This window comes from Colobus angolensis, unplaced genomic scaffold (assembly GCF_000951035.1).
Source record: "Colobus angolensis palliatus isolate OR3802 unplaced genomic scaffold, Cang.pa_1.0 Scaffold221, whole genome shotgun sequence".
In the NCBI taxonomy this organism is placed as follows: domain Eukaryota; kingdom Metazoa; phylum Chordata; class Mammalia; order Primates; family Cercopithecidae; genus Colobus; species Colobus angolensis.
The window spans coordinates 2,582,510-2,597,322 of record NW_012115389.1 but is presented as its reverse complement, the minus strand read 5'-3'; the positions used below and the strand labels follow the sequence as shown (position 1 = coordinate 2,597,322).

At 39.7% G+C, this 14,813-nt stretch overlaps 1 protein-coding gene across 1 annotated transcript in view; it reads right to left on the bottom strand.

Annotated features, from left to right (window-relative positions):
• The window catches only part of SYNE1 (spectrin repeat containing, nuclear envelope 1), a 543,966-nt gene that overhangs the window by 142,565 nt on the left and 386,588 nt on the right, over nt 1-14,813 (bottom strand). The window contains 2 exon segments of the mRNA XM_011943785.1: nt 5,463-5,572; nt 6,544-6,675. Coding sequence (XP_011799175.1) covers nt 5,463-5,572; nt 6,544-6,675 — 242 coding nt within the window.

Sequence of the window (14,813 nt, the reverse complement as noted above, 5' to 3'; positions counted from 1 at the left end):
GGACCTGGGAAGGTAGTACAGGACATGGAGGGATAGTACTGGGCCTGGGAAGGTAGTACAGGACACGGAGAGATAGTACAGGGCCTGGGAAGGTAGTACAGGACACGGAGAGATAGTACTGGGCCTGGGAAGGTAGTACAGGGCACAGAGGAATAGTGCAGGGCCTGGGAAGGTAGTACAGGACACTGGAAGGATTGTATGGGACTTGGGAAGGTAGTACAGGACATGGAGGGATAGTACTGGGCCTGGGAAGGTAGTACAGGACACAGAGAGATAGTACAGGGCCTGAGAAGGTAGTACAGGACATGGAGGGATAGTACTGGGCCTGGGAAGGTAGTACAGGGCACGGAGGAATAGTGCAGGGCCTGGGAAGGTAGTACAGGACATTGGAAGGATTGTACGAGATCTGGGAAGGTAGTACAGGACACGGAGGGATAGTACAGGGCCTGGGAAGGTAGTATAGGGCACGGAGGAATAGTGCAGGGCCTGGGCCAGACAGTACTGGGCCTGGGAAGGTAGTACAGGACATGGGGGGACAGTACAGGCCTGGGAAGATAGTACAGGACATGGAGGGATAGTACTGGGCCTGGGAAGGTAGTACAGGACATGGAGGGATAGTACAGAGCCTGGGAAGGTAGTATAGGACACGGGAAGGATCGTACAGGGCCTGGGAAGGTAGTACAGAGCATGGAGGAATAGTACAGGGCCTGGGAAGGTAGTACATGACATGGGAAGGACTGTATAGGGCATAGGAAAGTAGTACAGGACACAGGAAGGATTGTATAGAGCCTGGGCAGGTAGTACAGGACACGGAGAGACAGTACAGGACCTGGAAAGGTAGTACAGGACACAGAGGGATATGGGAGGAAGACCCTCCAGTGTCATCCTTAAAGATAGGCAGCAGTTGACATCTGAGACTGGTATGGCTTTTATTTATTTATTTATTTTTGAGACAGGGCTTCACTCTCTCACCCAACCTGGTGTGGACTCGTGTGATCACAGCTCACTGTAAACTCAAACTCCTGGGCTCATGCAATCCTCCCACCTCAGTCTCCCAAATTTGTGGATTTCAGGCGTGAGCCACCATGGCTAGCCAAGTTTGACTTCTGGAGCGAGATGGACCTGGATTATGACCCTCACTCGAGCACATTATTTGTGACATTGGGTAAGTTGTTTCACTTCTCTGTGCCTCAATCTTCTCATCTTTAAAATGCAGATAGTATCTACCTTGCATAATTATGAGAATGAAAGAGAATACATGCATAAGGCCTATAACCCTATCTGGGAAATAGTGGTTGCTCAGTAAATGAAGGTTAATAATAATGAAAATGAGCCGGGCACGGTGGCTCATGCCTGTAATCCCAGCACTTTGGGAGGCCGAGGCAGGTGGATCACCTGAGGTCAGGAGTTTGAGACCAGCCTGGCCAACATGAAGAAACCTCATCTCTACTAAAAATACAAAAATTAGCTGGGCATGGTGATGCACACCTGTAGTCCCAGCTGCTCGGGAGGCTGAGGCAGGAGAATCACTTGAACCCAGGAAGCAGATGTTGTGGTGAGCTGAGATTGCACCACTGTACTCTTCTTGGTGACAGAGCAAGACTCTATCTCAAAAAAAAAAAAAGAAAAGAAAAAAGACGAAAACAGGAACAACCTAGGGTGGCTGAATTTCCATGGATCTTCATTTTTCAGGACCTTTGAAGTCCTAACTAAAACCATGTCATCTAAAAGGAATAGTAGATATTAATTAATATTTTGATACAGGGCCTTTTGCTCAAGTGAAAAAAAAGAATAACAAGTGTGTTGGCAGGATGATAGTCTATGGTACCCCAAAGCCAATTATTCTTAGAATAAATGTAAGCACAACAGTGTCTTTAGATAAGTCTCTAGAAATAAGACTTAAAATTTCTGTAAACTGGCCAGGCACGGTGGCTCACACCTGTAATCCTAGCACTTTGGGAGGCTGAGGCAAAAGGATCACTTGAGCCCAGGAGTTTGAGCCCAGCCTGGGCAACATAGCCAGACCCTGTCTCTACAGAAAAAAAAAAAAAAATGTAAAAATTAGGCAGTCATGGTGGTACATGCCAGTAGTCCCAGCTACTTTGGAGGCTAAGGCAAGAAAATCATTTGAGCCCAGGAGTTCAAGGCTGCAGTAAGCTATAATTATACCACTGCACTGCAGCCTAGGTGACAGAGTCAGACCCTGTCTCAAGAAAAGTAAAACTCTTTAAATCTGTGATGCAGGGATTCCAATCCTAGGATATAATGCAGAGAATCTTTCCCATATGAGAGACATGTAGGAAGTTAATTTAAACAATGCTAAAAGCAGCAATCTTAGGGCCGTGCACAGTGGTTCACACATGTAATCACAGCACTTTGGGGCACCAAGGTGGGTAGATCACTTAGGTCAGGCATTCAAGACCAGCCTGGCCAACATAGTGAAACCCCATCTCTACTAAAAATACAACTAGCCAAGCATAGTGGTGGGTGCCTGTAATCCCAGCTACTCGAGAGGCTAAGGCAAGAGAATCACTTGTACCCAGGAGGCGGAGGTTGCAGTGAGCTGAGATCGCATCACTGCACTCCAGCCTGGGCAACGGAGCAAGACTCTGTCTCATAAAAAAACAAACAAACAAACAAACAAAAAACCCCAATAGTAATAATAGTAATAATGGCAATGGCAATATCCAGCAATAAGAAAATGGGTGAATAAATTACGTTCACAAAATTAAATACTATTAAACAGTTAAAATGAAGAAATATACCTGAAAAAATAATGGTAAGTGAAAAAAATGCCAAAACATAATTGATACCTTTAGTTGAGTGTCTATAATATTAGTATCTGAATTTTTCTACTTTTTAAAAATTATTTTTGAAAAGCTTTGAAGTTCCTATGAGGTTAAATTTCTTTATTGCTTTTTTCTTTTGTGGTAATAGCCTATGGTATAGCACTTTTAATTCATTTGTATTTACATAAAAATCTGTAATAAAACCAGAGGAATATTTAATGTTTATATTTTGACATTTAATCATTGACAAATGTACACCACCAGTAGCAAACATTTTAAAACATAGCCTTTTGTTCTCCATGAAAATTATTCTTCTTTCCTTTTATACTTACTTCAACAAATTTCCAGTTGTTTTTCCTTAGTAATCTTGGAAGGCACCCTGCATCAACCCTCTACAAGTAATACAGTACTTCATCCTCATATGGCAAATGTGTGACTATATGAAGTAGGTCATGTCCTTCCCACAGGGGTTTCTTTACACGAACCAAGCCACATTTATAGTCTTAGAAAAGCAGCCAGCAAGTTACGGGCTGAATATCAGGCTTTTTCCTAGCAAGGTTTATATACATATACATACATATGTACTTTGGAATGTAGATATCATTAATTCACGGTTAATTGTTTGCTTGATACCCAAAGGCTTGAAAAAGGCTGAACTGTTATCAACTGCATGTAAAGGTGAAGTTTCTTAAACATTTGTATAAAAGTTAAAGAATGTATAAGTAGTCTTTAAAGTGAATCTTATATAGAAAGCCAGCACTGCACTGCAAATTTATTTTTAAAGTATTTTTTATATTTGAAAGAGCAACTTACAGTTGTTTGTATTTCATTTAGGTCCTTTCCAAAGCTAAAGGCCAAGGAAAGAAAAAAATATATATGGCAATAAAGTTGCAGGAGATCCCTTCTGCTCCTTTTGTGATGATACACACGGAGAGGAGGCAATACTGGATGGGTTCTTTGTCAAAATATTTGTTTGGCAAAAATATTCAGAAAACTAGGCAAGATAAATAAACATTTCAGAGGGGCTGGAAACAGGTAGGAACGCAACATGAAGGCAAGTCTCGCCTCAATCAACATGAAAGAAACAGTCTCATTTTGGGTTTACTATAGACACATATTCATGGTCTCATCAGCATCTTCAAGCATGATACACAACAGAGAGTTTTTAAACTCCTTTATATTTTTAAGGCAATTTTTACAGTTTTAGGGTTAAAGTCAACCCCTGCCTATAGATGCCATAATACTATTCATTCCTATTCTTTTACATTGATATTTATTAGCCATGTCAAAACTTTCACAGATTTTTGTTTTTTCATTTTCTTGAATGCCTTCCTATTTCCTACGTATTTTGTCACAATATATCTGCTGCCATTGCATTTTCGTTTATTCTCCTATCATTTGCCCTCAGAATTCATATATATATATGTGTGTGTGTATGTATGTAACAGACTGTATGCAGTCAACATTGATGTCATATGTCAGCACTGATTAAACTGCAAAAAATATTTTTTAATTCCTATGTCGTCCGTCTCTAAAATTTTTTTTTTATTATCGATGGTCTATTCTAGTTCTTATCTACACACATACTCTACTTTCAACTTGATATCACATTTTTACTTAGCATCATACATACATTTTCTGATACAGTTACATCATTTTGGGTTAAGATTATATATGTATAAAATTTTCTTCAACTGTTTTATACTAGTGAGTATTTATGCCTTTTTAATTATTTGGTATCACAAATAATATTTCCAAAACCATCTTCATAATACATATCTCCTCCTTTATGTTATTTCCCCTAAAAATAAATATTCAGAAATGGGAAATGGAGTCAAAGTTATTTGCCAAAGGATACTGCCGAATTCCAACTTTCAGTAATACATAAACACAGAGGTTGCATGAAAACTTTTTTTTTATGTTTTAGATTTCAAAGAAAGTTTTCCCGTGTATCTTCTCAGTTGACATTTATAATTTTCACAAAACTTCTGTGATGACATTAGTGGATTATTATTCTAAATTCTACAGAGGAGGCTCACAGTTGAGTGACTTTTCCAAAGGGACCTTTGTGGAACTAGAATAAAACTCAGACCTGACTCAAAATATAGTGGTGCTTCCACACTGCTGCAATTCCTCTATGACCTTTTAAATAAAAGTCTTCAACTTGAAAATTCTCCAACTTCCTTAATTTTTCTTTTAACATCGGACTTTTCTGTGTAGAAGACTTTCAAACTCTTCACTCCAGACCAAGATTTCAAAATATTTAGTATTTAATGGGCCCATGCACTTATTTTTTAGAATACTGTTAGGGCAAGATAAGCTCTTACAGAGAGAATGCTCTCCAGTTAGATGTAATCATTCAATTAGAAAATCATGTATCTCATTTTATAATGCATTTCTCATTTGATTAAAAAAATGAACTCATGAGCATCTTTGGACAGATAGGCTGCGCACACTGGAAGGAGGGCAAACAAGTTAGCTTACTACAGGCGCTATGTTCAGGCGATGCAACAAAACGTTCAAAATGCAGGTACATTTACTACCCTAAAGTAAAAATGAGATGACTAAATTTTGCTGAAGATGTTTAAAATAAAATTTTGAGTGAGATGTTTACTTGTCTTCAAATGCTAGGAAAACACAATGAAGAGAAAATTGAAGCATTTTGAAACATACCCAGCGTCATCAGAGGTCTCTGTGGCCGAATGTTGAATTAGAATCTCCTCTCCACGACTGGCTACCGAGCGAAGGAGACTCTTCTGCTCAGCTAATTCCTGTTCTAACTCCTGCTCAAGGGAAAGGACAAATGCAAACACATGTGTTACTTTATGATTATTGCCTACAATCATAGTTCAAGGTATAAAATTCTCAGAGAACTTTGGTAGTGAGCTTTTAAGTTTGCACATTGCATAAAGCATGTGGTTTATGTAAATATTCAAATGTGTCTCCAAAGTACTCTGTAGTATTCTTTTGCTTTGATACAGGATACCTCTGAAAAATCTGGGGGGAAAAAAACCCATGGGAAAAGAAAATTTTGCCAGGCAATAGTGCCCTCAAGTGGTACAAAATGCTCTCTCATTTTTGAAAATCAGTATTGTCATGCTAACAGGATAGATCCTTGGGAAAAGTGACTTAAGTTCTCCACTTACTTGATAAATTACGTTATCAATAGATTTGGCTTTAATTCTTCATTATTTATAATAAATGCTCTTGTTATTTGAGAAAATAAAATATTTGAATATGCGTTTTACACATAGTTAAGGTACCAATGAGAAATCATTCTTATTCATCAAAGGTCATTTGTTTCACTAGGCAACAATTAGCAATCCTATTTTGTGATATCATCTACTTGAAAGTAAAAATACAAACTGCATTCATTAAAAAAATAACAAACAAACATGCAACTTAGACTTTCACCAAACCTGAAAGGCTTTCCTGAGATTTATATTAAAATTAAATAGAGTCAGAGAGCAAATCTGAAAACAGAGTACTTATCTCTGGTAAAGCAGATGATAGCCGTGTTACACTATTTGTAAACCTAAACACAAGGTTTGCTTAAAGACTGGATTTTCAAATGACCAATCATCCCAGCGGTCATGAGTCAATACATTGAAACAGCCACATCTTGCTTCATTCAAAGAGAAGATAAAGAGACACTCTGTTTTTAGCACAGAAGCAACTTGTCCTTCTGAAACATGCCTCTCAGGTTCTTCCCTGGGCAGATCTTCAGGCTAGAGAGAGGTAGGAAACACTTTACTTTTTGTTGCTGGAGACTGCTCTGTCGCTGGTGGGTCCATGCGGTGCGAGCTTGGGCCAGCCATTCCTGGACGCCGGGGCTCTGCGTGGCTGTTAGGTCAACATCGCTCTCCTCCTTCTCCTGTGCTGTTCCCTGCTTTTAACGAGGCAGAAATCAAGTCATGCTACACACCGGAAAACCTTAACCAAAAGGGAGAGAAGGCTACTTTGGTGTGTTCTATGTAATGATACCAAAGTGGCTCCACTGAGATGTGAAACCACATTTTTTAAAAAAAAACAGTAACACAAAACCCATCTAAGTTATGGCATTTGCAGGAGCAAGAACAACAAACAGATGATCACACATAGAACTGTTTGAGGAGAAAACCCATGTATTTAGAGGTTAGTCTTTTAGCTGACCAATGTGGTCATCAGATATTCCAGAATTTTTTTCCACAAAAACGTAACTCGAGATTGTTTTTTAAGTCACACAAAGGTAAATTGTTTCTCAAATGATCATTACCCATAATAACTGTGTCTTTCCCGTGAAAGCATTACCCTGCCCTATGTCACTTTCTCTAATCCAGGTCCAGACAATGAAAGATTTTTTGAATAATCTTCCTAAAAATTTTTCTAAAAGATTATTAATCAAAGACATTTTAATATCTTTGAGGTTCTAAAAGATTATTAATCAAAGACATTTTAATATCTTTGAGAAGCAAAAAGTTCAGTTCCGTAAGGCATCATACTCTCTGGAATTCAATAAGAACTTATTGAATTCTCAGTTCATATGGGAGAAAACGTACTGCAGCATAGAGGCAAGGAGTCTAAACAAGAGTTTCCCAGGCCGGCTGGACATCCTCTGTTCCACCTTTCACAGACCAGGGTCTGGACCTCTGTGTCACAGAGCCACAGCTTCACCGCAGGTAACTCAAATCCCAAGACAATGAACTAGGCAGGAAGCCTCATCCCTGATACTGGTCTGTGTAACCTTCAGTGTCTACCCTACTAGGGCGATAGATTTAAATTATTCCTAGAATTCTCTATCTTTGAGAGTCTGCTATTATATGATAATATTTATAGACTGACCTACATAATCAATAGACTGTACTCAAAGATGAAAACTTTTGAAGAGTCTTTCTTTCAGAACCATCAATTAGCACATTAAAAAAAGTCATTTACTGTAGGCACATGTGGTTACTATTTTACAAATTCAAAAGCTGAATTGAGCCTTGAAAGGTCAGTGGTATGATAATTAAAGGTGAGATCTCTGAAAAAGTACCCTTCACCCCGTCTATCACCATCACCAGAAACTGGCCCATTGCTAAGCTGGCTTACCAAAGTAATGACTCAGCACCTAGGCAAGAGTTGATCCTTCCTGCCTGATTATTCTAATGGAATTTGAAAGGCCCTAAAATGTTGCACATCAAATGGGATTAGTTCTGAATGAGAGCTTTTCTACTCACATAGATTCATCTGTCACCGGATAAATTATAATTTCAATATAACTCATTCACTACTTATTAAGCACTCACTAGACACTGTTCTAGGAGCTGGGAGTGTTCTGAAAAGAAGCCAGATGAGGGCCCTGGTGGAGAGTTAGACTATAAACAAATAAGATAACCGAGCTGGTGATAAGGCCTACAGAGAACGTTAAGACAGACAATGGGACAGAAAGTTTTAGGGAGGTCTAAGGAAGCATCTTTAGGAGAGACAATTGCACTCTGCATGATGAGAGACCACCAACCTGGCAAAGATCTAGAGTGAGGGCATTCAGACCCAGGGAACAGTTGGCACAAGACCCTAAGGTGAAAGAAATTTGCCGTTTCAGAGAGAACAGAGCAGTGAAGAGGACTGTGGGGCTGGCGTAGCACGGGGAAGAGGAAGGATGTTTTACAGGTTGTTTCTCCAGAGGAGCCTCCTACCATCTATTTCTGGAGCTGCTGCTCCCCTGCCCACTGGTTCCTCTTTGCAATGTCTGAGCACAACATGGGACCCAGCCATTCCAGCTCATCCAACGTAACTGTCCACAGAGACCCCTCTCTCTCTCTCTCTTATTTTTGGAGTTTTACACTCACAATTTTAGCGGAATAGATGGGATCTGTTTACCCTTCTGTTTCTTCTTTTTTTCATTAGAATCTCATGATTAAATTGTCTGAGATGATAGACCTTATCTTTATCTTTGCAAGGTGGTGTCGGTGCTTGAAGCTAAATGAACAGTAAAACCTGTAGGTAATAGTATACATAACCTTCTCCCAGATCCTGAGCCCACCCAAGCTCAGACTTCCTTTCCTTTCAGATGATCCAGCCAGAGATTGCAGTTTAGGTAGAACAACTGGGGTGCAATGATCTAACATATGCTAGTTGCATTTTGAAAGACCTTCAGAATTGCTGACTAGTGACACTAAATTCTCCACCTTCTGCAGAATTTCTCAAAGATAAGCAGTGATTTTCCTAAAGATGGGAAGTTTGGGTGGATGGGCATTCTCCCAGAACTGGAGCCCATGATTTTCTGCATGAAAACAGATTCTCTCATCTAAGAATCCACCATCTTCTAAGAATAAGCTCTAAAAGAACCTGGTTCTTCCAAGCAAAGTTGAAACAGCAGTTCAAAAGGAACCTGTAGAGAATGACCTCAAGAAATCAGTGGATGAGACTGAAAGTTGTCCCCATCAGAGCTGCTCCAGCTGCCAACGTAGTGGCCCTGGCCATGACCTGCTGACTTGCTTTTGTGGGATCCAGGCCACTTCCTCTCTGCTTTTCTCTTCAGCAAAAATTTGTTTTTCAGAGCCCGGCCTGAAGACTCCCTTGGAAACTTCTCCCAGCCCTGAGCCCAACACACTCTTCTATGCCAGTTACTATGGTCTGATTGAGAGAGGTTGGCTCAAGTTCCTTACACCAAATTTGGTTTGGAACAGTGACAACTGAAATGTTAGGTCTTAACAACTTCCTCACTTTTATATGCACAGATATATATTCAGATTCTATGTGGTTAGATTCAGTTTTTCAGTGAGTGAATTTTTCTCTGAATGATTTAGTCATTTTGAAACATAAGACTTGGACCACAGGAAGCAAACCATGATTAAGAATCCAGTTCAAATTTCATTCTCTTTCCCCTGGGGATAAGAAGGCGCAACCAGAAGGAAAGTAATTATGGTAATTACTTTCTCTGAGGTGTGATAACAGTTTTCTGCCATACCTAGGGAATGGGGAGGTTAAGCGACTTCTGTCATCAGTCCCCACTGGGTGGGGCTATATAAACTGTTTATTTTGGAAATACTAGAACAGTAACCACTTTTGCCAGGAACATTCCTTGGAAGATGAATGAGGACTGGGCAATGCTAAACATTAAATAAAACATTTCTTTATAAAGCTTTTTATTATTTTATGGGGCAATCTCTCTGTTCCTTTAATGAATGATAATGTGTGAAAAAGACCTAGCTTCATGAAGATACCACGTAATTCAGGAGATCCTATTACATACCCTTAAGATCTGTGGTTCTTCATATAGAGAAGCAGTCTACTTGATAGGAAACAAAAAAAGCGTAGTCATTCACTGATACCCATGTAAGCCAAATTAGTGAAAAAGAATGGAGGTAAGAGGTATTACCATTTCCCAGCTTCAGTAGCACTAAGTAATGCTGTGCTTACAGACTTAGGAAGGTATTCCAACCCTCCTGAATCATCCAAGCCCCAATTAAAGGGCATTAACATTGCTGATGGCTGCATTTAATGGAAGATTGGTTTTCTGCAACTAACTTAATTAATTTCAGATTAACTCCAAATTATTTTTAGTTTTCTACATAAAGGGACATGATCCTTTTCATAGCAATAATAATGTAAACAGGGCTCCTTTTCTTCCCACAGATGGAAAAGCAATCTTCCAGGAAGCTCTAATTATTTTGAAAGATCTATTAATATTTTATATGCTGGGAACTTCATTAGATGAAAGACGATGGAATTTATAGATAGTTCAAAAATAAACAGTAACCAATTTCCATGTAGTAAAACACTACCACATTTTTCTGTATTTACACTTCACCCAATGTGGACAGAGTCAGGACTTTACTCAATTTAAACAATTCCCGCGGACCTGGGCAGCATCTGCCGGTCATGGACGCCACAGCGGTGTGCGCATGCTCAGCCCAGCCCACTAAGTCTCAAGCCCGGCCTTTCAGCATAGCAGAAGCTTCTCCGTCTCAAATAATGTGATTTGGAAACAGTTGGTTGTTGTTATTAATTATTTTAACTGCTGCAATTTGAGCATTTATTGTATTACTTGCATTTAAATCCTCACTACATTTTTTCCTTTTTATTTTTTCCACATGTTCTAAAGAATTTTTTAAAGTTAAATATTATTATCCATATTTTACAGATGAGAAAACTGATCCGTAAGAAAGTTGTGGGAAATTTAAGGATCTTGCCCCAGGTCACCTCGTTAATAATGAATGAGAAAAAGATAAACAGATTTCAATCCTGGCTTGTGGATATGCTTTCTTTGGCACACACATTATTTAAAAATTTTAGATTTAAATGTCAACGTTTAAAAATTGGGAGGCTTAAGAAATAAATCTAAGTTCCCTATCTCTTGAAAAATTAGATGATCCAGCAATGCCACTTGTAAATTCTTGTGTGATAATAGCTAGAGCTGAGTAACAGCTGCTCCTTAGACAGGAGACGAGCTTGCCAAGGGCCAGGCTGGGCCTGCTTCCCTCATTGAGTTTGTCCTTCCCAGGCCACGAGACCTTGGAATTTGTGGTTCCTGCCTTGTTTAATCCCTCCTGTGCTTGGGAGTATCAGGCTGCCCGTTCCCTTACTACCTGCCTCTAGGGGTAGGTAGGTGGGGTAAGGGAGTAATAAGAGCTTTATAAATGATTGCTATCCCTCTCCCTATCCCATTGCTAGGCAACTTTCAAGGCTTTCCCTTTATTTTAGCTTCTTTAGAAATGAAGTTCATTCACAGATCACCACTGAAAACAGAAGAAAGCATTACGTATTAGACCTATAACAGTTGTTTACTAGGTGAATTGCTGTCTACTTTTACAGCTAGAAAATCATTCTACTTTTGTTCAGTTTTAGTATCTGTAACCTTTTCTTTTGACTTCAATTACAAAGTCACATTGCATGTGCATTTTCAAGTGTGTAAATCCAAGTGAAATGTTGTATTTTTTATTTGCATCTATTTATCCAACACAGAGTTCAAACATCTTTTCATATGTTCATTATCCATTTGTATTTCTTTTCCTGTGAATTATCTCTTCATATCTTTTGTCCATATTCTACTATTTGATCTTTCCTTATTGTTTTACAAAAGATTTGTGAATTATATAGTTTCTTCCCTGTTTGTCTATGTCTTTTGTTTTATTTTGTTTTACTCATCCCTCCTTGTCTACGTCTTTCAACTTGGTTACTTTTTTGGGGGCGGGGGAGAGGGATCATACAGAACTTTTTCATTTTCGTGTAGTAGTTTTTTATTTATTTATGTATTTATTTATTTATTTACTTATTTATTTTTGAGATGGAGTTTCACTCCTGTTGCCCGGGCTGGAACGCAACGGCGCGATCTCTGCTCATTGCAACCTCCGCCTCCTGGGTTCAAGTGATTCTCTTGCCTCAGCCTCCCGAGTAACTGGGGTTACAGGTTCCCACCACCACGCCCGGCTAATTTTGTATTTTTAGTAGAGATGGAGTTTCACTATGTTGGCCAGGCTGGTCTCGAACTCCTGACCTCAGGTGATCCACCGCCTCAGCCTCCCAAAGTGCTGGGATTACAGGTGGGAGCCATGGCCCATTTGTTTATTTGTTTAGTTGGTGTCTCACTCTGTCGCGCAGGCTGCAGTGCAGTGGCACAATCATAGCTCGCTGCAGCCTCAACCACCTGGGCTTAAGGGATTCTCCCACCTCAGCTTCCTTAGTAGCTGGACCACAGGTGTGTGCCACCATGCCTGGCTAATTTTTTAATTATTTGTAAAGATGGGGTTTTGCTGTGATACCCAGGCTGGTCTTGAATTTCTGGGATCAAGCAATTCTCCCTTCTTAGCCTCCCAAACTGCTGAAATTACAGGCATAAGCCACCATGCCCTGCCCATGTACTAGTTTAAAAGAAGCTATAAAATTCTGGATTTGGGGTATACTGACAAAAGTTCTCCCTATCCTAATATTTAAAAAAAAAAATCATACATTGAGTACCTTGCAGACTTAATTTTTATATTTAAATCTTTGATCCATCTGTGATATATTTTTCTGTAAAATATGGGGTAGAAAATACAGTTTACCATGTTTCACGTGATTATTTATAGAGTGAGTCATATTTTGTCCACTGATTTATAATGCCACCTAAAATATTTATCAAATTCCTTTATATACCAAATCTCTTTCTGGAATAGTTATCGTTTAATTTTCTGTTCACATATTTATTGTGCCAACACCAAACTATTTTAATTATTGTAATATTCTATTTTAATATATGATTAGGTTGGGCAGGCATGGTAGCTCACACCTATAATCTCAGCACTTTGGGAGACTGAGGTGGGTGAATTACTTGTGCTCAGGAGTTCAAGACCAGCCTGGGCAACATTAGGAGACCTCTGTGTCTACAAAAAATACAAAAATTAGCTGGGTATGGTGATGCACGCCTGTAGTCCCAGCTATTCGGGAAGCTGAGGTGGAAACATTACTTAAGACTGGGAGGCAGAGGTTGCACTGAGCTGAGATTGTGTCCCTGCATTCCAGCCTGGCTGACAGAGCGAGACCCTGTCTCAAAAAAAACCAAAACCTACACACATATATAAGACTAATAACCCCTCAAAACTCTTTTCAAAATTTTATATGGAGTATTACATTATTCCTCTAACTTGCTTTTTGTCTATATAAAAACTATAAATTCTCAACTTCTTTTTTCTTTTTTTTTATGAGACAGAATTTCACTCTGTTGCCCAAGCTAGAGCACAGTGGCACAATCTCAGCTCACTGCAACCTCTGCCTCCCAGGTTCAGGCAATTCTCACACCTCAGCCTCCCAAGCAGCTGGGATTACAGACATGCTCCAACACACCCAGGTAATTTTTGTATTTTTAGTAGAGATGGGGTTTCATCATGTTGGCCAGGCTAATCTCAAACTCCCAACCTCAGGTGATCCACCAGCCTTGGCCTCCCAAAGCGCTGGGGATACAGGCGTGAGCCACTGTGCTCGGCCGATTTCATTTTTTAATTTTTATTTTTTGTTGGACTATTTTATGGTTTTCAATGACCTAACTTCGTATTTTGTAATAAGCCAGTCATCTTCCTAAATTTCTCCATTGCTTCTAGTTTTTAGTTGATTAAGTTTGGTTTTTCACATCATATCATCATATGATCAGCAAAAAGCTGAAGAAAAATACATAGGTTAGTCCTAACAATCATCCTCACACTGAGAAAATAGTAGCAATCACAGTGACCTTCCATGAAGTTTCCATGACAATATTTATGTCCTACTTCCTACCAGTATTTGTATTCCAACATAGATGCTTTCCCTCGCTCCTCATTTTACTTGGAGAACAGATTGGCCTGGTCTCAACCATTATTGCAGGAGAAAGGTGTAAATGGTAAAGGAAGGCACAGTTTGGATTAGGCCACAAGAAGAAGCAGATGATACCATCAGATGCTTGTAAGTTTGAGGCAGCTAATGGGCTTCTCAACTATTTGGTCCCTGGCTTACTTAGCAAGAAGGGTAGGGAAGACCAAACTATGCACTTCTCTTTTTTTTTTTTTTTCGAGACGGAGTCTCCCTCTGTCTCCCAGACTGGAGTGCAGTGGCACAATCTCAGCTCACTGCAACCTCCGCCTCCCGGGTTCAGGTTCAGGAGATTCTTCTGCCTCAGCTTCCCGAGTAGCTGGGACTACAGGTGTCCGCCATCATGCCCGGCTAAGTTTTTGTATTTTTAGTAGAGACGGGGTTTCACTGTGTTAGCCAGGATGGTCTCCATCTCCTGATCTCACGATCCGCCAGCCTCGGCTTCCCAAAGTGCTGGGATTACAGGTGTGAGCCACCACACCCTGCCAGTGCACTTTTTATCCTATCTGTTCCCTCCCCAACAAGATTTTTCTTGCAATCACACTCCTTTTTCTTTTTCTTTTTTTTTTTTTTTAATTATGAGATAGGATCTTGTTCTGTCATCCAGACTGGCGTGCAGTGGCATAATCTCGGCTCACTGCAACCTTCACCTCCTGGGTTCAAGCAATGATCCTGTCTCAGCCTCCTGAGTAGCTGAGATTACAGGTATCCACCACCAGGCCCAGCTAATTTTTTTTTTTT